Genomic DNA, 26,541 nt, shown 5'->3' with positions numbered 1-26,541 from the left:
ACAGGGGGATCGTCAGTTTAAATGTTCAACGGGACAAGTGATATTAGGGGCCAGTTTCTCTAGTGTTCCTCAGTCTTATTGCTATTCGAATAAAGTTTATGGTGCAAAAAAGAGTGTAAGCGTCCTCCGCTTCCTGTAGGAACCTCAAGGCCAGTCTTGCGTGTTTAAACTTTATGTCTTTCAGGATCCCCACCAGGAACTTGCGTCTTGGCATAGTGTACAATGGGCACAGTAGGACAAAGTGAAGGGTATCCTGCGGAGACCTGTGGTCGCAGCCGCAGGTACCCTTCTCCTCCACGGTGTGAGTGAACCCAGCCGGAACCGCGAGGAGGTGATGGAGCATGTTAAGTCTAAAGCGGGTCATGACAAAGCGATCTTGGGCGTTAAACATGACCCTTAAATAAGGTTCCATGCCATGCTTCACTGTGAGTTCATTATAGGAAAGGTTGGTGGGTTTGTGGTTTTCTTTTCCGGCCCTTGCCAACTTCAGCTGTGCGGAGAAGAGTTTTTTCACCAGGGCCTTGCTCTCTGGTGTGATGGAGTCTGGGGATGTGAAGAGGTTAGAATAATCAATTTCTACTAGAGATTTCTTGACAAATTTCAGCCAGGGGATGGTTTGCCCTTTATCTCTTTTGAGGCAGTCCCCTATGATTTGTCTTGTTAGGGCCGCCTCTGGGTTGGTCCATACTTTAACCCATGCCAGGAGAGGTTTGATTTTAATTTTGTCTTCTATGAAGGTTTCTCCTTGGATGATGTGGGCCGATACGCTCTGCGGGACTTTCAGAATTCTCCTCAAAAATTTATTTTCTTCAGTCTGGATCTGCTGTACTTTATTGTCCAGGAAGCCCCACACTTCTGCACCATAAGATACTTTCGCACAGCAGATTGACCTATATAGGTTCAGTATTTGTTCCGGGGACCATTTTCCTAGTCTCTGCCCGTACCCCATGATGGCTCCTACCGAGGCTGCCAGTTTCGTGGAATGCTTTTCTACCAGGGGTTTAAAAGTAAGATGACGGTCAAATAATACCCCCAGGTATGAAAAGGTCTTGACCTGGTCTATTTTATGTAGCCCAATGTGGTAGGAAAAAGACCCTTTTGTGGGTTGCCCTGATGACATGACATAGGATTTTTCCAGGTTGGTGGCCAGGTCTAGTTTATCCATGAACATGACGAACCCATCAATCAGTTTTTGCAGTCCTAAGGGGGTTCTGGCCAGCAAAACCACGTCATCGGCGTAGAGTAGTACAGGTACCGCACGATGACCGATTTGAGGTGAGTCCACCTTGAGTTTAAGGAGATCCTTTTCCAGCGCGTTGATGTAGATGGAGAAAAGGAAGGGCGCAAGGATACATCCCTGCCTTACTCCGCTCGAGCAAGTGAAGGGGTCGGTCTTATTTCCCTCTTGGTTGTATCTCACACTTGCAGTGGTGTTCCGGTGGAGATTTTGCAGGGTGTCTACTAGTGGTTGGTCCACCCCCAGTTCTAGTAACATGGCCCAAAGCTTACTCCTGTTTACGCGGTCGAAAGCCGCCGAAAGGTCCATGAACCCCATATGAAGGGACCCCTTCCCAGCGATGGTATATTTGGCTATCAGGAGGTATAAATTTAAGCATTGATCGGTGGTAGATCTACCTTTCCTGAAGCCATATTGCACTTCCGAGAGTACTTGGTGCTCCTCAGCCCAGTCTTGTAGTCGCTGTAGGATGACACGCCCTAGTACCTTAGCTGTCACATCTATGAGCGAGATGGGTCGATAACATTGGGGATCATCGCGGTTCCCTTTCTTGTAGATTGGAACTATGGTCGCCGTTGACCAGGACTGAGGCAGTCCTGCCACCACTGCCTCGTTTAGTACCCTGGTGAGCAGTGGCGCCCACAGGTCAGGTCTACTTAGGTATAGGTCTGGCGGAATGCCGTCCGGACCCGGGGCTTTGTTTTTGCTGAGCCCAGTTATTCCCATTTCAACTTCTTTCAAGAAGTCCAACTTGGCCGGCTGATGATCCCTGGGAGCATCCTCCCGGGTTAGATGACTTGAATGGTTATATAGTCCCTGGAAGTGGGTCTGCCATTGTTCCGGCAAGATGATGTTTATAATTTTTGGTGCCCCTTGGTCCTGAAAGCATGGGGAATTAATCACTTTCCAGAAGCTTGCGGAGTCTTTCCTTTCGGCTGCTTCCCTTAAATCTTCCCAGGCTTGATTTTGTAGACTTTGCTTGCGGTTCTTCAGAGCTTTTTTGTATTCAGCTCTGTTCTGTGCCACCATGATCTTGTCCCTAGGTTTGGAGTGGAGACTATCTTTCAGTTTTTTTAGCGCCTTGGTGCAGTTCGAATCAAACCACCGAGGGTTTGAATGTGTTTTGTTAGACCCAGTGGTCTTTAGAGAGTTATTTACGTGGTGCGCGATTTCTTCGAATGCCCTGACCACCCGAGCACCACACACACTTGGGTCCAGACTGTTGTCTATTGCAGCTGAGGCCTCTGTTAGTAATTTTTTATAAAATCTATCCCCATCGATTTTGGCCCATTTGATTCTTCTTCCCTGGTCCACTGCTTTTTCCATAATGTCAGATCTCTTTGGGCACGAGTTAAAATCAAAACCTTCAATTGTGATAGTGACCGGGTTATGATCACTAAAGCTGCTGGCCTTGACTGTAGTGTTACTAATATTTCTTTTTAGAATGGGGGAGACTAGGATAAAGTCAATATAGGAGTGGCAACCTCTTCCTTTGTATGTTGGGGTCAGTTTTCCATTTTGTCCCAGTGCCACAAGGTCTAGGGTTTGGGTTAAGTTGTGTCTTTTCGTTAGTCTCTCTAAATCCCATCCCTCTTTTGAATGTACAAAATGTGGGCCTTTCATTAGGGTGCATCTCGACCAGTCTTTGTTGAAGGATTTTAATCTATCACATAGGTGGCAGTTAAAATCTCCCATTAATATTAAACTTGGGGGGTTTGGTGTCTTGTTGAAAAGGTTCAAATTTCTTAAACATTCATCCAGTTCCTTTACAGCTATTCCCTTCTCCGTTGTTGCAGGAGCGTTATACCAATTAACTAGGAAAAGGGTTAGGCTTGGTGAGGTGAACCTTAATGCTTGAAGATTATGTGAGGCCCATTTAGTGTCGGACCAGGTGTCCTTAATGTCTAGGTTGACGTATATGGCGAGTCCTCCACTGGCTCTCCCGGAAGTTACTTTTTTGGCTGGAACGAAGAAGCTTTTATAGCCTTCCATGCTGTAATCGTTTAGGTCGGTGGCCCAGGTTTCTTGCAGGCATATGATATGGAATTTATTTATGTGGCTAAGCCATTCCTGCGATTCAAATTTGGCCGCTAGTCCTGCGATATTCCAAGATACAACAAGTAATTTTGGTTGGGTCATTTCCTTTGGGGTTCCTATCGTGTCTCCTGATGGGATCATTAAGTGTTTTCCCGCTTCCTTTGAGGAGACAAGGACGGGATGTGTGCTGCTGGGAGCAGCTAATCTGCTGTGGGCAACTGGTCTGCTCTGTTTATTGGTTGTCCTATGTTTTGGGGGATTTGTCCACTCTCCTTTTCCATGACTTGTGTTTGGTGGTTTGATACTGCCCCTTTTGCCGGGCACCAGTTCTGGACCATTGCCTACCCCGTTTCTCCTTCCTTTTGATGGTGATGAGCTTGCCTCGTTCCTCGTTGCGAACTTAGGGGATCGTCCATGTCAATCCACCCCATCCAGTGTGCTGAACCTGTTCCAGTGTGCGTATTGCATTAGGGCGGAGTCATGATTTGGCATAATAAAGTTTGGTCTTTGCCATTGGGGTGGACCGTGTTGTAATGGTCCATGCCATTGGGGTGGACCGTGTTGTGATGGTCCATGCCATTGGGGTGGGCCGTGTTGTAATGGTCCATATTGAGGGCCCATGGGGGGGATACTAGTCGGTGGTGGTCTGTTGCTCTGCCTAGGTCTTTGAAATGCAAAGGGGTAAAAGTAAGATAGATGAACCGGGTGAATTTGTGAGCGAGTATAGCTCGGGGGGACATTACAGATAAAATTGACTGCTGCCATATCTCTGAAATTTACCGTGATTATGTCCCCTGCTATGGTCTTGGTGCCTTTGCCGATCCACTCCCCCCTTCTTACAGATAGAATTTCCCCGTAAATATTAGGGGGCAAGGGTCTATGTATTTGTAGCCACTGTGCACACTTGTTTTTCAGTTCTACTTGTGATTCCCGTTGACCCTCCTTTAGAGGTGGGACTCCTGTTAAGACCACTACAAAGGGCAGTGCTTCGGGCGGTAGATTGATTGTCCTGAAGCGGGTGGCTGTTATATTTTCTTTGGTAGTTGTTGTAGGGGGAGTCGGGTTGATCTTTGGGTTCGCTTTAGGTGTTTGAACATTGATTCCTTCCAATGTTTGGGAGGGTCCCGGGGGTAATTTGTAATTTTCAGTAGTTTTTTGTTTGTTGCTTTTACCTGTGTTTGGTGTGGGAGCCGCTTTTTGCGTTTCTTTGATGCTTTTTTGGGTATCTCTATTGGAGATCTTCGCCGCCGCGACGGGAATTGTGGAGGCCTTGTCTTTAGTTAGGCTTTTGGATGTGGCGTCATTCTGTTTTATTTGGCCGCCTTCTTGCACTAGCTGGGTTTTTTGGCCAACCCCCCTATTATTTACAAGTGATGTTAATCTGTCTATTTTGGCTATGAGGGGTTTTAGCAGCGTTAATGCTCAAGGTCCGTTTTGAGGTCTGCCACCATGTTGGTGATCCAACAGGGTATTCCCGGTGTAGGTGGGTTTATGGGCGTTACCAGGTTGTGGTTTCTGGTTTTTGATGGTCCTTTTTTGCCCCCGCGTTTAGGGCCTTCCTTGTGCAAAATTTTCTCTGTGCTATGAGAGTTATTATTATGGTTATTTGATTGTGCGCCGGATCTCTCGCTGCTAGTTTCAGCAGGCGCCTGGGCGCAAGGTAGGTCAACGAAAGAAGAGGCAGAGAGGGGCAGGCTAGAATCCAGTTCCTCTGCCAGCTCTCGCTCTCGGGAAGCCTCCGATAGGTTGATAAGGGATTCCTGGGTTTCCAGAATGATTGTCACCGGTGGTAAGGACATTCTCCTTTCTGTATTTGCGATGGCATTGGATACTGCCCCTATGGTTTGTTTGAGCATTTTGTCGATGGCAGTTAAAGTTGGTAAGGGCGGGGGTGGGTCCGTTTTGGCTTTTGTGTTCGATCTTAGGATAGGCATCTTGGGCTTCTTGGCGGTCTTCCTCATGGTCCGCACCTCCAAGTGCGTGAGTGGATTTGTCAGATGCAAGTGGGTCCGGATGATAGCCCAATATGCAAGATGCGGTGTGCGACTTTAGGGGGGTGGCCCAGCCCGGCCTCTTCTGGCCTCTGAGGGCCACAGAGGGCCCGCCCTTTGCCCGGGCTTCGCTCGGCGTCCCGCTCGCGTCCCGCGACGCGCCTCCCTATTGTAGTTAAGCCAAGCGTTGCGGCCGGGGGGCGTGTCTTGGTGGGGGCGCGGCCGTGCACACCTGTGCAACGCAGGGACTCCTGGTCTTTGGAGTCCCTGCAGCTCGCGCCCGCTGCTAGATCTGATGCTTCCCCCTCCTCCTGCCGCTGTTGTTCCCAGTCAGCCGGCCTCAACCCCACGCCTCACGCCGCGCAGCGGCACCCGCGAAGCGGGTGCTGCAAGTTGTTACCTTGCGGCGGGGCGGTCAATCCCTCCTGGGATACGGGGAGGCCAGCTGGCTAACACGGGCAGTTCTGCGATGTGGCGATTTGGCGAGTTCTAGGGCAACAACACCCGGTACGTTTCTTCCTCCAAGGGTTCCCGCTCAATGCTGAAAAGCGTCCTTCTTTGTAGCACTGGTCGGTCGGGGGGCGTGTCTTGGTGGGGGCGCGGCCGTGCACACCTGTGCAACGCAGGGACTCCTGGTCTTTGGAGTCCCTGCAGCTCGCGCCCTCTGCTAGATCTGATGCTTCCCCCTCCTCCTGCCGCTGTTGTTCCCAGTCAGCCGGCCTCAACCCCACGCCTCACGCCGCGCAGCGGCACCCGCGAAGCGGGTGGTGCAAGTTGTTACCTTGCGGCGGGGCGGTCAATCCCTCCTGGGATACGGGGAGGCCAGCTGGCTAACACGGGCAGTTCTGCGATGTGGCGATTTGGCGAATTCTAGGGCAACAACACCCGGTACGTTTCTTCCTCCAAGGGTTTGTGAATAAATTAGTAATTAGTTAGGCAGGACTGCTAGTTCAAAGTGTGAATGTTATATGGGTCCAAGGTGAGTATAGTAAAACTGAGCTAGTAGGTCCCTGCGCGCTCTATCACTGGGCCAGTTTAGTCAAATCTTGAGTAGATAATGCTTGCTAGTTTTTAAGCACATCCAAATTCCAAGACCGGAATCTGTCACGTGCTACACTGAAAGGAATCAGCCAATGGATGGTTGTGGAAGTGAGACTGATGTTGTCCAATTGGCAAATTGAGGCGGCAGAGAGTATGCCAATGCCTGTTGACAGCTCACTGTAATCAGTTTTAAACCCTTCCAGGGTGTCCATGTGTGCATGTGTACACGAGTGTCATGTGGGCAGCGGATGTGGTGTGAGCAGGATTAACCCCACTGACAGACATGTGCCCACCTCAGTGCAGATGATTCTATCTGATACTCAGGGCTACTCCTTCATATTGATATGTATATTCGTATGATAGAAGGCTGCACCATGACGTGTGTATCCGTAGCTCTTTATTGCACACAACTGGAACCCCCCCCTCAGTAATTCACTGGCATGGCGATGATGATTACATGCAGGGTCAATGTATGTATGTAAGTCCCGGAGTATCGTGCTACTCACCGAAAAAGCGCTTCAACGCCTCGTAAAGGGCAGTAAGCGCTATATAAATGCAATTACAATACAATACAATACAATATGTAAATGGCATAGTAATGTGTATTTCACACTCTTGGGCATCATGGCAGTATCAGCATGAGGGTCAGTTATGACTAGCAGACCCCTGGCACTCTGAGAGAGTGCCGGCCTAGCTGAGCATCAGAGCTAATCTCTGGCAGACGTGTGTTTGAGCAGAACTCTCTCACCTCTGAGCAGCACCACAGGATGGCTGGCACATTGAGCATCATTTGAGCAGTGAGCAGACATCTGGCGCTCTGAGAAAGTCTCCGCCTTCCTCAGCATTAGTTCTCCTCACTGGCGGAATCGTACTACTACAAGCATAGGTGATAGAGCTGGGCAGCATCACAGGCATGCTGGCACACTGAGTGACATATTAGCAACACCTATGCACTGTTAGCAGACCCCAAGCACCATGACCAGGCCTCTGGTCCTCTGAGAAAGCCTCATCCTATCTGAGCATCAGCGCTCATCCCTGGCAGACTTGTGTTTAATCTGAGCTCTGCACAACTGAGAACCCCCACAGCAGGCTGTCATATTGGGCACCATATTAGCAACACTAAGGGCTATATAATTGGGAGCACGTTGGAATATTTGAGAAACACTTAGATGTATGTTGGCAGACGCCTGGCATGTAATGGCAGTGCCCAGGCATATACCAGATTAACTTCTGATAAGAATGTTTTAATGGAGGATTAACTGGCAGAGGATCAGTAATGAGCATTCAAAACTGCTGTCATTTTCCGAGGGATTTTCAATGAGTATTTTCCAGTTGACACTTTATATCAGATAGGTTTTGCTTCTCCCTTGATACCAACCAATTTGCCTGTTGTGTGTCCAGGGTTTGAAAATCATAGCTCTGACCCATTTAGTTTTCAAAAGTCTTCTGCTAGGAAAACCCCGCCTTGCTCAAAATCATAGTCTTGTGGTAGAGACTTGTACAGCTAGACCCATCACTAGCCATAGACACAAGGACCCGATCTCGGTGATCTTCAAGTCACTCCATTGGCTCCTGGTCAAAGAGAGATACTAATTTGATACCTTTAGTCCAGTCCCTATATCTGTCTAGGGACAGGCTCCCAGCTATATAACCAAGTCTATATATCCAAGTCTCCTGAGTAGACATCTGAGATTTGCTAACCAGAAGAGAGCGACCACCCGCTTTACAAGTTCCAAGGATGTGGCAGAAGATCCCAACACGTGCCAGGCCTGACCCTCTCAAGGTCTCCGTCTCCCAAGGAACCCAAGGCATTGACTTCTAGTTAGAACTGTTGTCCTACACCCGCCCCAACTATCTCTCCTATCTCTCTGTTTACCTTTTATCTCAAAGCGCCCTGAGGCAGCGTTAATGGGCTATGTATGGCTGCTCAAAACCATAAATGACTGTATTGTCAGTGCTCAGTAATGTGACGCGTTCATGCGTCTACTGACCAGTTGTAACCCTTGTTAGAGTGTGTGTGTGGGGGGGGGGGTGTTGAGGTACAACAGCCCCTGCTCTGAAGTCTCTGCCATCAATGAACATCCCAGACTGTCTCTTTTTAGACTGAGGTGCTGTCACTTGGGGTTCCAGGTCCTTCTAAGACCTGTGGAACCAGCTCTGTGGGAGAGACAGGGAGGAGCTGGTATGATGAAACGTGCCTTAGAGAAAGTCACTCCAAATAGGTGTTTATTGTTTGGAACTTCCGGGATTTCCTAACTTCGAAAACAGACGCAGGGAGTGGAGCTCCCTGCAGGGCTGGAGGTGGGGGAGGGGGTGGGGTGGTTGGGGAGGGTGCTACTTGAAGAGAACGTCCGCCTCCAGCGCCCCCAAAAGTGATGGAACTTCCTGTTCAGATTTTTAAGATTATTATAGGGAATTAAAGTTGAATCTTCATCTCCCAGTCTATTACCCTTCCTTTTCTGAGCTATGACATCATAGGTTTCAAATGATAAATTATTTATTTTACTGTTTAAAGTATATTATTAAGAATTCATTCCAACCATTGAACGTACAGAGGAAATTTCGTTTCTTTTTTAGTTATTTCTTATAAAAAATGATGTATGATACCCATAAATTATGAGAGCGAAGTATGAGAGAATTATTTAAAGTGGTTTCGAATGCGTGAATGTAACTGTTCTTTTGTAAACAAAAATCGCCGATATATTCTTAGAGAGATGCTAAGAATTTTAGGCACTGAGTCATATAGACAGAGATAAAGAAATAAGTACAAACACATACGCACACACGTAGAGAAATGACAATTGTAAATGAAATTATTAAACGGGTATTCGCGTGAACTATTTACTATGTTGGATTCAAATGTTTGAATGTAAATATTGTATTGTGAATACAAATGGTTGTTTCATAAATACATACATGCGTAGCTGTATAGGCATACAGAGATAGATACAGATTGCCCTGAGACCCTCGCCGGTGATTTCCCGCGCTTATGAATCCCTTGATTGATATGCTCGCGCACACGCACTCTTAATATCACTATCACTAGTATGATCTAAGTTCATCCTCCATTTTAAGAAGTCAGGTGGGGGCGACACGGACACCGTGGATCAGCCAGGGGTGTCTTCCTTGGATTTCCCACGGGCCCCGATCTTTTTTGTCTTTTCTACAGTATTTTAGGATTTTCCCAGATTTCTCTGTGGCCTTTCCCAGAGGATGACACCTGGCGCTGGGCACACCTCGCCCGCCCCATTTAGTGACGTCACTCTCCACAGGGCTCGATCTCACGCGCCTCTTCAGGGTATATAACCTCTGTCAGGAGAGAGACACATCAGCCAACACCAGAAGCTCACCTGCCCTCACCACCGGAGAGAGCGAGGCCGAGCGAAGGACTGTGGCAGGACAGAGACAAAAGAGACCCCTCTCAGTCGACATAGATAGACTGCGGGGCACAGGAGATACACCTCGAAAGACAGAGACTGCTTGTAGAGACAGGGAAAACTTCTCTCAGGACAGAGGCAGACATCAGTGCAGAGCATGCTTCAATGCGCCTTCCAGGTGAGCCCCGCTACAGGCATCAGGGTTCGGCCCCTCGAATGGCTGGATTTTTACATTTTTGTCTGCTTGGGATGCATAATGTATTTCCCTTCTCCACTTGGGTTGTTTGAAAGCATTTCTCTCGATCTCGCTATTCATATATTGTTTTTAACAGAGAGATATTTTTTAAAATACAACAGACGGTGCATTCAGTTGTTAGATAATGTATGGGGCTATATTATTGCCTTCATTTGTTTCTTCGTTTTTTTCATCTTGGCTTTCTCATGCTTTTTATGTATTTTTTACATTCTCATATTTTTTAATAAGTATTTGTTTGGTTTCTCAATATATGTTTGTGAATAGAAGGAGAGCCCCTTTTATTCTTACCTTGCCACGTGTTTTAATATCGCCAGTTCTGAGACCATTCGCCATGTGTTGTGTGATGTTCATAATATGGACGTCTCTGTCTACTGTGAGCATAGCAGAAGCATCCTGGGTAGTTAAGGTCTGTTATAAGATGTTCACCAATAGAGGCTGTTATAATACGGAATAATCCTCAGAAATCCGACAGTAATATTTAAAGCGTCTTCGGGTTTTGCCGCAGTCCTGTTGTTTGTAGCGCTGCTGCTGTTAACAAGCAGAGCCAGTGAAGCATAAACTGCTGGTTAAAATGCAGAATTAGCAGCAAGAGATTGCACTGAAAGAAGTTTGAGACTTTACTGTAAGTATTTGTTTCTCAAAGTAGGTGTGATAATGCACAACGTACACAACGTAAATAGAGGTCATCAATCGCCAGAGTTTTTCGAGGCATCCCTGAAGGGGAATTTTCAAAACAACAATTCATTTTAGCCGATCAGAAAACTGTGCCCATATAGATACGGGGTCCCAGATCACACGCAAGTTTCACCTGATACATAGTGCCTTCGTGGTGCACTGTGGCCCAAGAGACTTTGTCTTTCTCGCATCCACGGCAGGAGCAAAACAAAGTTTCATACTGTGCCAGCTGATATCATGCTTAACACCGCTTCTCTGCCAACATCCAATCAGAATGCTTGCTCCATAACAGAGACCCCTGTTGTATGTGGTGAGGCGCTGGCATCATACGACAGCCTGCTGGCATCACAGGCCAAAAGATTGGCATCACCTGTCATAGTGATGCTATCAGATGTATGCCAACGTAAGGTGCTGGCATAATACACCAGAATGGTTCCTATAATGCCAGGGTACTTTCATCATATGCCAGTGCGCTGACTTCATATGCCAAGGTGCTGGCGTCATTTATCAAAGTCCTACCATCATACGTGTTCCTACGTGCTGGCATCATATGTTATGGTGGTGCCTTTCATACCTGGGTGCTGCCCTGCTGTTGGGCTCCCCCTGTGATGGAGTGGCTGTGGTGCCAGTCCTGCAGATCATGTGCGAGTCTATGACTGTTTATACTCCATGCTCTACCTGCTGATATGCCAGGCAATGTGCCATGCTGGGGCAACTCATGTTTCAACCTTGAATTGCTAAATGCCAGGCTGAGACTGCTCATGTGCCAGGCTGAAGTCATTCGTTTGCCAGTCTTGGACGGCAGTTTGACAGATTGCACTTGCTAGCCGTGAAAACCCTCAGATCTCTCCTCTGTTATTCCCCCTTCTCTGTCCTCTTCTCCTTCTTGACTCTGTTGCCTTGTGTTCCACTCTTTTAGCCCTATCCACTCCCTTCCATGTTCTTATACAATGAAACAACTTGGCTAATATTGCTTTCTCCCTTTTTCCAGAATCCACACGCCGTCCTCAGGCTGTCCAGGCAGGTGCACACAGCGGCGGTGGAAGGTAAGTGTCTGTGTGCGCTCACTGCTCTTGGTTTGAGGTCACGCTGTAATTTTTTGTGCGCAGTTAAGGGCTCTGGTGTCCCCTCCACTGGTCTGAGATCGCTCGCTATATCTTGGTTCCAGTTGCTGGTTCTGGAGTCACTCTCCCTGCTCTGATGCCGCTCAGTATACCCTGGGCCCAGTTACCTGTTCTGATGCCACTCTTGATGGGCCTGGGCCGCTCTGTATCCCATGGGCCCAGTTACTGGTTCTGATGCCACTCTCCCTGCTCTGATGCCGCTCAGTATACCCTGGGCCCACTTACTGGTTCTGATGCCACTCTTGATGGGCCTGGGCTGCTCTGTATCCCATGGGTCCAGTTACAGGTTCTGATGCCACTCTCCCTGCTCTGATGCCGCTCAGTATACCCTGGGCCCACTTACTGGTTCTGATGCCACTCTTGATGGGCCTGGGCCGCTCTGTATCCCATGGGCCCAGTTACAGGTTCTGGTGTCACTCAACCTGACATGGGTTCCTTATGCCATGGTTCCAGTTACTGGTTTGAGTCTGCTATCAGTGTAGAACTCCAAGAGTCCTGGGTAGTGATTGTCCCATAAAAACAACATCTGGTTTTGGTCTGAATCATCTGGATCTGTGCCTGAAGCCAGCCCAGAATGCTTGTAGTTCTGATCCTGTCTCTTCTTTTCCTTCAGTGTTGGAGGGGAGCCCCCTGGAGAAGGCGGTCACTAGCAGCTTTGCTTCCTTCATACATGGAGTCCAGACAGATCACCTGTCCCAAACCGTGCGGCGCCGAAGCAAGCGTATGATCCTGGACAGCATCGGCGTTGGACTGGTGGGAAGCACGACCCATGTGTTCAACATCGCCCTGGGATACTGCCAGGTAAGAGGAGACATTGAACACACTAAGCATTACACTCTGAAAAATATAACAATTAAAAACCCCTTTTAGTCTCAGAGTGTGACTGTATTTTTGCAATCCTTCCATGTAAAAAGTTACAAGCACCACAGCATGGAAAACACCAAAGAACACCAATGTAAAATCCATAAATTAAAGGCCTCTATTCCAGCAATGTCCACCATCTCCCTTTGATCCAGCCTGACACATGGGCCAAAGCAAGCACACCATTCGCCACCCAGGAATTAAAAACCTACTGGGCCATAATGTCCTTGAGACCCTATGAGTTAAAAGCAGACAGGTTCCAAGCTAAAAAGTGGGGGTTGGGGTAATTTTCATAGTCGTGCTATGCAAAGCTCTGTGAACGCTAAAAATCTCAGCGAGCAAGCTGAAATTCAGCGAACACGCGGAATTGCTTGTTTCACCCGTTCGCGATGCTCTTTTCCTGTTTGTGAATGCTGTTTGCATGCTCAGGGGGAAATATCTTGCGAATACGCATTTTGAAAGTGCGAACAAGCAAAAAATTCCACAAAGCAGTGGATCGCAGAATTTTGGCCAGTTTGTCATTCTCAGGGAATGCAAAATTACCCAAATTCCGTGAGCGGAACAGAATTTACCGCCCAGGCCTACCAAAAAAGCACACCAAGGACTACACGTCCATTACAACCCTGTACATCAGCAGAGTGAACCATCACCCAGGAGTCATGCCAGTTAAGATGAGTGTGGTAGCAAAATGAACAGCACATCTTGTAGCACACAAGCATTAAAACACCCTGCAATGACTCAAAAAGTTAGCATGGCCTTGAGCTACTCAAAAAGAAAAGGAGACATTGACTAAAAACAACATCTCATGATTCAAACCATCCCTTGATCAAAACCCCTTTGAGACATTAGTTGTTCAGTATCACCATGAGATTTTACCATGTTATTATCCAAATCTTGGATCTAACCAAGCAACACACCATGAACCCCTCACCCATTAAATAACTATTTAGAATGACAGAAGGACCATCTACCAAGAAGCATAGGTAATAAGAGAGACAGACAAAGTCACAAAATCCACCATGATTAACACATCCACCATGAAAAACTCAGATTTTAGGCAGTTCATATAGTGAGACGCTAGCAGGACTGTGAGCATGGACTATGGTACCCAAATAAACCTTGGGACCTCTGATCCCCTGTACAACCGTCCTTCAGAAACACTACATCTACCCACTGAGACTCCGTACCTGCTCCTGCATTTCTTCTAATAGGCACCACCACATAGGTTGAATCATCCTGTGTATAGAGTTGAGTAATCCACATCCCCACAAGCTCTGTTGTTCCTCCACTAGGTGTCTAGGTACACTGTCCATTTCTAACTTTTAATTCTGTCTCTCGCAGGACATGTACTCCTTGTCTGCCATCAGCTCTGTGTATGGAAGGAAAGGATTGAGACTCCCACCTACGCTAGCTGCATATGTCAATGGAGTAGCGGTAAGGATTTTGAAAGCTATCACTTTATCCATCAATCACAGACTAAGAGCGATGAGTTTGTGAATAGTTTAGTTAAATGTTGTCTCCGCCAATGTTAAATCTTGTCTGTTTCCTCTTCTGTAAAGAGTCTGTATTGGGCAATGGCACAGTCACTCAACAAAATATTAGAATATGGATCCTACACTTCTGTAAATTGTGTCCATAGGTTGATGACACTATTGCTCTGCTTATCTTCACTTCCTGACACACCCTTCTTTAAGTACCTTCTAATCCTCTACTCCTCCTTTAACAGAGTCACTCCATGGACTTCGATGACACTTGGCACCCTGCCACTCACCCGTCAGGTGCTGTGCTGCCAGCTCTAATGGCTGCCTCCCAGATGTTGCCAGTGAGCTTCCGACCCAGCGGCTCAGACTTCCTTTTGGCATTCAATGTTGGCATCGAGGTGCAAGGAAGACTCATGCGTTTCTCCAATGAAGCCAGCAATATCCCTAAAAGGTTTGTATGATGCCCACAAAAGGCAGAATTATTCTATGGCCAACACACAATACCCATAAATGGCTCCAGTGTTTTCAGAGCATGGCTAAGATGCTGAAAGAGAATAGAAATATTCCATGTGTCATATGTGAGATCCATACAGAGAGAGAATGTTATGTTGTGTGCCTGATGGGGGCAAAGGGCAGAAATATCTGCAAGAGGAATCTAATGCAAACAAAATCATGCATGTGGATAGCACACAATATAATGTAAACATGGTAACAATTATTTTTCCGTTCACTGTAACTAGATTATTTGTTTGTGTCAAATGCTTGATTAGATCCTAGCCTTTTTTTCTACGTTTCCTCGTACTACACGATAGCATTAATGTATGACATGCTTTAAGTATTTTACCATAATTCACACTTATTGATAGCGTTACCCCTCTTTTAATCTATTTTGGTATTATCCTTATTCCATGTCTGACACCGATCTTTTTATTTCCTTCAGGTTCCACCCTCCTTCTGTTGTTGGCACCATGGGCAGTGCTGCTGCTACAGCAAAGCTCCTTTCACTGAATGCAAAACAATGTGCCCATGCTTTGGCGATCGCTGCCTCTCTGGCGGGGGCACCTATGGCCAATGCTGCAACCCTTGCCAAGCCTCTCCATATTGGCAATGCGACCCGCTTTGGGATGGAAGCAGCACTTCTAGCCGCCCGTGGGATGGAAGCCAACCCACTTATCTTGGACGATGTGCCAGGCTGCTCAGGGTTCAGTGCTTTCTATGGTGACTACCAGCCCTCGTCCCTGGCAATGCCAGATCAAGATTACAGTTTTCTCTTGAAGAAGCAAGACATCGCCTTCAAGAGGTTTCCAGCTCACTTGGGCATGCACTGGGTGGCAGACGCTGCCATCTCAGTCAGAAACAGAGTCACCAACATAACGGGCTCCTTTAACCCTGCTTCCATCCGCGCTGTTCTTCTGAGGGTCCCAGTCTCCAAGTATATCAACAGGCCCTTCCCAGAGTCTGAGCACGAGGCGCGACACTCCTTCCAGTTCAACGCCTGCACAGCCCTTCTGGATGGCGAGGTGGGCATTTCTTCCTTCAGTGAGGACAGCCTTAGTAGGCCAGATCTCATCAACCTGTTGAGGAAGGTGGTAGTGGAGCACCCTGAAGACAATGTAGCCAACTTTGACAAGATGTACGGGGAAGTGGTGCTGCTCCTGGAGAGTGGAGAGATTGTGACTGGCAGATGTGACACCTTCTATGGACACTGGAGGAAGCCTCTCAGCCAAGAATCATTGCATGAGAAGTTCCTCTCCAATGCTACCCATGTGCTCCACAAGGACCAGGCACAAGAAATTATTGAGGTGGTGAAGGGGATAGAAAGCCTTACAGACTGTTCACAACTGGCATCTTCCCTGCAGTAAACGTGTTAAACCAAAATTGAACCCTCTTAGAAAATGGGAGTAAAACTTTAAATGAACTACAGGGGCAATCATCTTTGCATTAACTAGCTTTACACAAGATTGAAAATCTACTCAAGGAGAGGGACATTATCAATTCATTCTATAAAACGACGAGAGTCAATTATGTCCTCTACTTTCATGATAGGTGATGTTATGTCTCACAGTACAGCGAGGTCCCCTTTTAACCCAATACAAATACAGATGCATCTGGCTGGCCAGAAGCAATATGCTTACGTTTCCTTGTAACTCATCAGTACTTTGTAAGGACTGTAAAATGAAATTTGTATTTATTGTTATTTAATATTTGTTAATTTATTGTTTAAAAAAATGTGACCTCATCTCACTGAAATACCATTTCCTTTTCCAACTATGTGATTCTCCCCTAGTGGCCAAAGATAGGACGAGCTGGAACTTCAATATTGGTCTAGTACTGAATTCTCCCTGTGCAGCGCTCTCTTACATGTACTTTTCTACAAACACAGGACAAAATAGGTCACTGCAAGGACTTTCTATTTCAATCTCTCATATTCTTCAGTGAAATGTATTTGCGCTTTCTGTGGTTATTTCATTTTGAATAAAGTCTCTAAATTTATTGTACAGTGATTGTAATTTTTGATGTGTAAAGCTGCTGACATTTTAGATGCTACCTTACACGATGGCCACGGCTTGGTGACAGTGAGACTCGATTCTCTCACACACGGACCTTACATATGAAACTCTCCTTTTCAGCTGTTGTTCAACATGTTAAATGTAAATGTACATGTATTTATATAGCGCAAATCATCGACCCGGTATCTAAGCGCTTGCTTAGGGAACCCGTCCTGGTATTCCCCTGTGAGATAACCCCAGCAGGGTATCCACAAGGTGAAAGCCAGGCATCCCACCGCGAGGGGCCGTTGTGGAGATTAAGCAAGCTATTGCCCAGAGTCGCAGAGTGTGAACCCATGAATCAAGTAGGCACCGGAGCGAAAATTGTCGATTCCGTGGACATTTTAGGACTCAAGACCCCACCGAGCCGGGAATTGAACTCTGGTCCCGGGCAGACCTCTGCTTCCAGGTCTGCCTCCTCTAACCAGTGAGCCACACTTCTCCACTCCAGGTCTGCCTCCTCTAACCAGTGAGCCACACTTCTCCTGTTGACCCTCCTACTAGTGTTTCACAACCTTCCCTGTTTATAGAAACCTCCCTTGCATGCGCAACTACTCTTATAACAGCCGAAATATATGTATCTGAACAAGTACCAAAGATTGATCCAATCATGGCACACATTTTAAATGTCAAAATTTTACGGCTGTTGCCATACAGTTTGCACCACTGTGGAATTTCTAAATCCCTAGTGCTCACAAACCGGTGCCATGTGTGCTGGAAAGTGGAGCATATTGTTAATCAAACGTGGAAAATACACAGAAAATCAGACATTTTGCCAACCTATTCTGTGAGCCACTCTACTCAATCAAACTTACTGACCAATATTTAGAATTGCATATCGTAAACCTACTGATGTTAAAGAGAGGTGGGAAGTGGGGCTTTTTGATCCTCTCCTACATGCATTCGTGATTGGATTGCCCTTTGTGCTGTATGCAATCTCCTATCTCTATTGAGCTTTGTCGGGTAAATATAGACACAGTTTGCATGCTAAACTGAATGTGATTCTAGCCACACAAACATTAGTCTTCATGTATGCAGATGATTTGTTAATTTATTTCTAATAAGTCAGCATCTCTAATACAACTTTACCTTAAGAAGCATAGCATCCTGGGTATTTGATTTACAGTTTGAGAAATTTGGAGATGAGTACTCTTTGGTGTTTCAGTTCATTGTGAATCTACTCACAATTATTGGAGAGCTTCTCAAGTTTTGTAATAAATACTTTAGTTTTAAAATATGTTGATATTTTATATGGACTGATGATGGGACTATATACTTACTGCCTCCTATAACAAAGGTTTGTTGTTTGTATTCTTCAGGCCATATGTTTGCCACTGAATTTCTTTAACTGTCTTTGCCTGTGGTTGTTACAGTTTAAAATTGTAGCTTTAACTTGCCCATGATTGCAGAATGTATCCAATTTTTTTGTTTAAACTTGTGGTTTTTCCTTTGACTGCTTCAATTTAACCTGTTGAATTGTGGGATTTGCAGTCCAAACTCTATAGTTTTTCCCTCTCATTCCCCATGACTATCAGTTTTTCCCTCCAAATTTCTCTTTTGCTCTGCGCTAAGACATGTATGTTAAGCAGAGCACCCCCAGCCCACCATTTTGTGTTAACAAGTCAGTGAAACCAGCCCTCCTCCCCAGCAACAGGGATATTCTATAACAGAGGGTGCTCTAAAACAGCAGTAATCTGCTGTGAGCTGTTTAAGCTGCGTTTTTTGGCCAGGAGAGGGAGTAAAGTTTTATTCAAACATTATTGTTAGAGGACAAGCCTGTTAGGCCCTTACCTGCAGAAGTCCAAAGTGTAGATTGAGACTGTCTCCTAGGAGATTTCTGAATAGAGCAGCAGTTTCCAACTCCCTGGCCAGCAAACCTTTGTCTGAGGTAGCTGGGACCTTTTATAGTCCGCTATTGTTTGATACATGTGTACACTGTTTGGTGTTTCTATTGGATTAGGGTTAGTGGCCTCATTGGTTGGGTATTTGAGGGCTCTGATTGGTTTCTGGGTCTGTGATTCAATCAATGTAGGGCTGGGACTAGGGCTAGGGTTAAGATTTCTATTGGCAGTAGGGACTAGGGCTACCTCTGTTATTGGTTGTTGGGACTAGGGTGGGACTAGGGCTAGGGTTAGGCCTTTAATTGGAAGTAGCGATTAAGGCTTCTGGTGTGAATGGTTGCTGGACTTGGGTTGGGTCTACTGGTAGGGCTAGGGTCTCTATTGGACGTACAGATCAGGGTTTTTGAAACTGATTGGCGCTTGGACTGGGGTAAGATTGGCTTCAATGTCCTGGTCTCCTACTGGTTCTAGATTTTAGGGGAAGTGTTGTGATTGGATGGTGTTAGGGCTAGGGTTCCCATTGGCTGAAGGGGTCACCTGATTACTAGGGCTATAAAAGCCCAGGCTTAGGGTGTCTCAGCTAGGGGTGGGCGGAATTTGCGTAATTGCGCTACGCAAATCTCAGCGAAAGAGTAAAAAATCTCAGCGAACACGCAGAAATTCCGCGAACATGCGGAATTGCTTGTTCGCAATGCTTTTTTCCTGTTCGCAATCACTGTTTGCGTGCTCAAGGGGAAATATCTTGCAACATGCATTTTGAGAAGGCGAACAAGCAAAAAATTGCGCGAAGTCGCAGAACGCAGAATTTTGGGCAATTTTGCGTTCTCCGTGGAATGCGAAATTACCCAAATTCTGCAAATTCCGTGAGTGGAACGGAATTTAACGCCCAGGCCTAGTCTCAGCCCAGGCGTAGATGCTAAGGGCAGAGTGGACCAGGGCAGTTGCCTGTTTGAGCCTGTTCGAGACTCCTTGGGACCAGAGCCAGAAATGCTGCCCATGTTCCCATTCAGTGATACCCACCCCCACACCATCCACATCCACAAACATAGAAATACACTCACACCAAATGTACACCACACACAACCCTATGCACAAATCAATGTACCAGCAAACACTACAAATCAACCAAACGACATCTATACACCCTTCTATGATAACTACCACACATACACACCAGCCTCCCATCATTTGTCCAACTAATACCCTCCTCTTCCCTCTACCATAATAACACTAACGCACAACACATACAATGTACACCACCCCACTTTTCAACTCTTGCAACAAACCAGTCTAAGACAAACACTCTTACCTCTACTTCCTTCCCTCCTACACACAATATACACTCTACTCATAAACACATACCACCCCCTCTACCTTACAGCCTCCTCTCACAAACAATACTATACAACCAAATCTATTGCAACAAATACACCAGCACCCTTTTCACTACTCCTCAAAACAAAACATATTAAGCACACCAGCACAACAAGATCATCAAAGCACAACACTGTACGAATGTGACTTAACACTCTAGTGGTTGCTGGGAGGAGATGGGGGAGGAACAGGAAGGGGAGGAGCCAGGGACGAGATAGAGGGGCAGTTAGAGTAGAGCCGGGGAAAGGAATGGTCACAAATAAAGTATTGCTGCTGACACCACCGAGGCCGGTGTCCTCATTGCCGTGAAGGACACGACAACTGGCGACGAGAGTGGGATGGGAGATTGCGCTAGGCAAGTGCGCTAATCCCCGAAAGCGGTGACTTGGTTCCTGAGGTGGTGCGCGCTTAAAGTTGCAGACCCAACGAGCGTGGACCACCCTGCGCGTGTGCTGGAGAAGAATCGGCGCCGGCAGTGCAGTGTCCCCAAAACGAAGCCCTGTGACCTGGAGGTTGGGCGAAGTGTGCCCTGGCAGCGTGGTTGGGCGCTAAAGTCTGGGTGCCCACCCCAGCTGTGCCAGCATGAAGGCGCCAACGTCGCGTGTGCCCTGAGCCTCACCGGATGCCTGTGGTGCTGCTGAGGGAGAATTGTGGTGAAAACGGGAGGCCACACCGGTTCCTAGTGCAGCGTGGATCCGGGAGCCAGCGCGTTGATCCTCAAAGCCGGTGAGTGCTTGTCTGCTGTCGGGGAGGCCGGGAGAGGAAGACCAAAGACCAAATCTCGAGTAAAACGAGATTTTGAGGTTGGCAGCCATCTTGGAGTCAGGCGCCTGCTTCCATCCCCTATCAGGAACATTAGGCGGCCATTTTAAAGTCAGGCAAGAGATAAAGTCAACAAGCATAAGCAAGTGCGGGAGCCACATTCAACAAGCATAAGAAAATGCAAATTCCAAATGCAATAATCACAGGCAAATGCAAAGTTTAAATACAACAAGCACTAGGAAAGGCAAATCCTGAACGCAACAAGCACGAGCAAATATAAATCGTGAAAGCAACAAGCACGAGTAGAGACAAGACCTGAAAGTAACAAGCATAAGCAAATGCAAGTCTCAAATGCAACAAGCACAAGCAAATTCAATTCTCAAATGCGACAAGCAAATGCAAGTCCTGAGTGTAACAAGCACGAGCAAGTGCAAGTCCCGAAATAAAGTTTAAGCACCAAGTGAAGATAAGTAACTGAAGCTAAAGGGAGAAAGAACATAAATGATCTAAAAACATGAGTAAACAAGTGTCAGGGAAGCTTTCTCTCATCAACCACAGTGGCTAGTAACCTGCATAAGCCTTGAGAAAAAGAACAAGATGTCGACATCGCCAAGTACCAGTGCTGAGGAAGCATAAATCACCTGCAGCTGAGTGGCGACCATTTTGAACTCAGGCAATCCAAGCCTAACTCACTGAAGCCTACTGAGACCGACATAAAAGCTGGAACATCTTAATAAGGAAAGGTGAAACTGGCGGATAAAACAAAGTGGTCAGCTGTGAGTGAGTTTTCCCAAAATCAAAGGAAAACAACGATACGCAAGATCTCGACAGAAGAGGGCCAGCGAATAATACAGAAAGCAAAGTGATCAGTCCTGTGACATTATCATACTAGAACTTTCCTCCATCATGTTGGTGGGAAAAGAAACACAAAAATCTAACCCCTGCATTGAAGTGCCACCCCCAGTGACACAGACCGGCATCCAGAGTTTGGGTCCTAAATGGAACCGGTGGCTGGCGTCACTGGATTAATTTCTTGCAACAACCGGTTAGCGAAGAGATGGAAATCATCTGCTATTACTACTTCAGCTGGTGGATCATGAAGGCCGACGCCTAATCAGAAAACTTTCAGCAGAGGACACAGAGACATATGAAAACCTTAAGGAGACACTACGTGCCCATTTCAACACAAAGGAAGACGTGGATCATGAACGCATCATCTGCAACGCAGCACGGCAGGAACCAGGGAAATCATTCCCAAACTTCATTACAAGGTTGCAAAGTCTGGTACAATGCTGCCATTTCAACACATTCACAAATGAGGAAGCAATTCGACTCCAGGTAATTGAAGGCTGTTCAATACCTGACACAAAGCGCAAGATCCTTCAAAGGCAGTTCTCGCTAAAGGAGATCATCAGGAGGCCCGAAGCTGGAGAGCGGGTCAAAGCAAGAGAATTATCAAGAGAACTGCACCTTAATGCAAGAAAGGAAGATAAAAGATAGGAGATATCTCTCATATCTGTGAATAAAGCCCAATAAACAAACAAAACCAGACAGAGGGAGGGCAAAGGAAGATTAGAGATAAGACAGCAGGAAAGACAAAGTGACATGAAATACTCTGATTCAACCATACAAAAGACAGTGGAGTATGGCAAACAAAAGACCGGGATGATACAGGATTATGACAGCCTCACTGATGTAACCTCAAGGAGTCGTTCAACTTCAAGGAGTCATTCAACAAACGTTACAAACTATTCTAAAGAAGCATCAAGTGGGACAGACCACACAAATGGAACAGATGACAGCCTGCTCAACAAGTGTGAAGGAAAGACAAACTACAGAAGACTGGACCAGTCATGCCAACCCTGGCAACCGGTACATGAACACACCCGAGCAACTCACTGTTCATCAAATTTCGTAGACGAGTCCGAAGAAGCATCAAACAGTAGGATACATCACACCCATGGCACAGAAGTCAGTGCACCCAACAAGCGAGAAGAAGAAACAAACCACATAAGACGGGGTGATTAACTCAGACACCGGAAAGGGGTAGGCAAATACCCTCAAGACACCCGTGACAACAAGGAAATTGAGAGGAGACAATTAACATCATAAGAGAGAGGCAGAGACAAAATGCCCTGGGATCAAACAAAAGAAATAAAGGCGTGGCTGTCAAACAATCTCTCCATGGCAATAACACAGAAGACCCTTCGAGATATGCACCCAAAGAAATGTCCCAAAGATAGCTCCGACTCCAAGAGCAGTTCGTTACAGCCTACCAGCTCAAGAAATTTACCAGTCAAGATACACCCAAAAGAACCTTCTCAAAGGAAACCAGTAAAAGACTCCTCCGATTCAGAAGGTATCTCTGTACAATCACTCGGGTCAACAGAATCAAGGTCACAAAAACGCCCATGGCATTGATCACCCGAATGCACAAGGAAATCAGAGAACGTTCTCCCCGTCCAGAGCAACATATCTCATGCTGATGACTCAGAATATTCGATCACCCCGCCACGCAACATGTCCTGTCAGTCACAGTTATATGAAAACATAAATAATATACCGTCACCCCTGATGGGGTCAGCGAGGCTGACTCAAAGGGCTTGCAGAAGGAAAACGAATATATGGGACAATACCCATCATGTTAGGAAAGGACTATCTCATCACTCTGCAAGGAAGGCAAAATGTGTTGACAGAGATAGATCAATCCAAAAAAAAGAAAAAGGGGGATGAGAGAGGAACATGCACATGCCCGGATGGTCAAAGAGTTCAACATTCCAAGCATGTGGCAGAAGATCCCGACACGTGCCAGGCCTGACCCTCTCAAGATCTCCGTCTCCTGGTTCCATTTGATACGTCGCCCTCCATTTACGGGTTGCAGCATATTACTTCCCACAAGTTTTTCCCTTTTCTTCATAAGGTTTCCTCCTAGTAGTACGCGAACTGGGTTATGGTCGCTATGTGCGCTCTATGTTATACAGAAGGCCAGGAGGAGGCTCATAATAGCTCTAGAGACTAGGATAAAATCTATGAAACTCCCGACACTTCTACCTTTAAACGTGGGATCCTTTTGTATTGATAAGGGTGGTGCAATGCTCATAGTGAACAGGACATCTTGCTCGTCTAAAATATGGTTCAACTCATTTCCCTGTTTTGTATGTTCGAAATTGTGAGAAGTTGGCCTGATATATGATGTTTCCAGTCTGGAACCACCTTGTATCAGTCCAAACAATCCCTTATGGTGTCTGGTTGTAAGTCAACCTTATAGACAAGCTATCTTAATGGTAGCATAGAGTAAGCAGCCTTAAAGGCTAAACTCAAGAGGTCGTGTTAAGCGAGCTGTTTTACCAATCATAATCCTGTAATGTCAAATGAAAGGACACCACACAAGTATATATTATAAAAATATATGTGTTTATTTCTAGAATAATCCCCAGTACTCTTTATGAGCAAAGGGGCACAAGCGTTAAATCAAAAGCACAGTATAACATACAAAGTTGCACAATTATGGATGAGGGCTGATGGCCACTCAAACCATATATTAAGAAAGTGGTATAAGAGATACCAATCGAACAGTGGTTAGGCCTAGGGCCTAGGGAATTGTTGGGAGCAGTCGGGACAAGCAATGCTGAAGTCGGGAAAAGCCCGCGGGATTCGGGTGCAGTGCTTACAGTGCACGCATGCACCAATGCAAAGTCAATGGTGCGTAAAAGTTACACAAATAGAGTTTAAGGATACTTCCGCTGAACCTAGATGGACAAAACTTTAGACACAGACCCTAGAGGTGTGTACCAGTGTGGGAACACCGGCGTTGCAATGTTACCTCACCCACAGGAAGCGGGTGCATAAGGTCGAAGTGGCGTCGGGTTTCGTCACGCAGGTTCTTGGTGCTTGAAGCTGAAGATGCTGCAGGCGATGTGAAGGAGAAATGTCCGGTGTGATCCAAGGGTGTATCAGAGTAGAAAAGTACCTGAAAGCAGAGGGGACAGAGTCTGGGTCACTCAGCAGTGACCAGGGTGGAACCAGGACGGAACCAGGCAATGTCGGGCGCAATCAGGTGGTTGTCGAGGAGCTTCTCTCCGCTGCCACGTGGGCTCTGGGGCATCTGCGAGGTCCAGGAGCGGGTCACGAGCTGTCCCACGCAGGCTTTCACCGTCGGCGCTGTCGGCTTCAAGATCGGAGCAAACAACACTTGGCAAGAGCAATCCACGCAGGACTGGAAGATTGCTTCTCACTCGGACAGAAGGGTCAGAGCGGGTGCTCCTTTTCAGAGGAGCTGGTGCAAGTCTGGAGCAACCCGAATCCCAAGTCGTATTTAGGTTTTCGCCGGCACAAGGGCCACAAGCCAGCTGGCAAGTGACCGGGCCAACGCGTCGAGCCAAAGAAAGCAGAAGGGCCCCACGAGCACTCGTCGAGTGTAGAGGGGTGAGCTTCGGTGCAAAAGTGGCTCAGGGTTGGGGCTTCTCAAACCCCAGTGTACTGCTTCGAGGGTCACTCGTGGGCTGCACGGTCAGCGTCTCGTTGTCTTTTCAAGATGGCGTGCCCCACGCTTCCAGTCGCCTCCACGGGTCTCAGCTCAGCAGGGACTGTGGATCGGGCTGTAAGAAGGCAGGCAAGTTTGATCTCGTTGATCTCTGTTGCTCGAGTTCTGGCGGGAACTGCAACAAAGCAGACATCGAGGTGCTGGATGGTGCCTGTTTGCACAGGGTGGTCACTCCTTGACCACAAGGGAGATTCTTCAGTCTTCTACATTGAGTAGGATGTCTAAGGGTCCAGAGTTTTGTTTCAAATGTTTCATCAGGATAATCTGAGTGAGTTGGCACTGCTCCCATTCTTATAGCAATCTAGGGGGCTGGATTACCTGCTAGGTCCCCTCCTATGGGTGGGACCCAGGAAGGGGGTGGATACACCCCTTTCCTTTGATCCAGGCCGCGCTGGGACAGGGGCTGGTGTGCCCCAGAACCAGTTTGGCCGGATTATGCAAGGGCAGCCTTGTGCGCCCCAGGCAGTGTCTGGTTTCTTTCAAACCTCCCTGCTACAATCCACTATCTCCTGTCTGGGGTGGTGTAACACCGCCCTGCGACAGGAAAGCCTTTGTCCAGGCCTCCTCTGCTGAGTTTCGGTCAGCAGCAGGAGGTCAGACTCGTGTCTGTGGCAGAAGCATCCATTTTGTGGATCTGAGGCTCTTTTAAAAATCAACCGCGTTTCAGTAAAGTAACATGTCTTCTCCCTCTAGAGGGGTGGAATGCTATCCCCGTCGACAGAACTGTAGAGGGGATAGTATTCCAAATCGTATGGCACCTCACACGACAGGTTTTGATAAAGCCAAACCAAAGTTGCTATATAACCGCGAGGATTATAATGCACTTAATAGTATATGGTATCGCATTATCCCGGAACAGCTTAGGGAGTTGTTCCCGACAGCTGCAGACAGGCTCAGCTCATGCTAGAGCTCCATCTCACATTAAACCACGCACTCTGCCTTCAGGATTGATAAGGCCTTCCATATGAGTGGCTCACAGGTTTATATGTGTTCAGATATAGGTTTAGATATAGGTATACTATATCTAAGCAAAGGGTGACTACACCCACTTGCCCCAGCTGAGTGATCAGCCAGTTGTGTCAATTTAAGAACCAGCCAGGGGTGGCAAAAGCTATGCTTCAGCCCCTGGTAGGCCTTGGTGGCACCTATGCCCTGAGCACCTATAGTGCATGGTACAGGGGTTGACAAGGACTCCATTTTCCAATTGGGTTATGTACCTATAGTACATGTATGTGAATTTAGATAGAGAACAGCAGGCTGGGGGTCTGATTAGCAGGCCCACAGCCTCAGTAAGTCGAAAACCAGTGAAGCAAAAAGCAAAAATTGGGGTGACCATAGGATAGCAGACCCTACTCTCCTACAGAAATGTAACCACGTTATCCGCTGGCAACC

General features: G+C 46.9%; 1 protein-coding gene across 1 annotated transcript; it reads left to right on the top strand.

Annotated features, from left to right (window-relative positions):
- The first annotated feature begins 9,840 nt into the window (after positions 1 to 9,840).
- Positions 9,841 to 15,942, top strand: LOC147728168 (cis-aconitate decarboxylase-like). Its single transcript, XM_086963242.1, has 6 exons — positions 9,841 to 9,861; positions 11,606 to 11,660; positions 12,352 to 12,539; positions 13,941 to 14,033; positions 14,326 to 14,531; positions 15,021 to 15,942. The coding sequence occupies exons 1-6, from the start codon at positions 9,841 to 9,843 to the stop codon at positions 15,940 to 15,942; spliced, it is 1,485 nt and encodes a 494-aa protein (XP_086819368.1).
- Positions 15,943 to 26,541: the final 10,599 nt, after the last annotated feature.

This window comes from Lissotriton vulgaris, chromosome 3_1 (genome assembly GCF_964263255.1).
Source record: "Lissotriton vulgaris chromosome 3_1, aLisVul1.2, whole genome shotgun sequence".
Taxonomy (NCBI): domain Eukaryota; kingdom Metazoa; phylum Chordata; class Amphibia; order Caudata; family Salamandridae; genus Lissotriton; species Lissotriton vulgaris.
The sequence above is the reverse complement of the archived record's forward strand: the minus strand, read 5'-3'. Positions and strand labels throughout refer to the sequence as shown.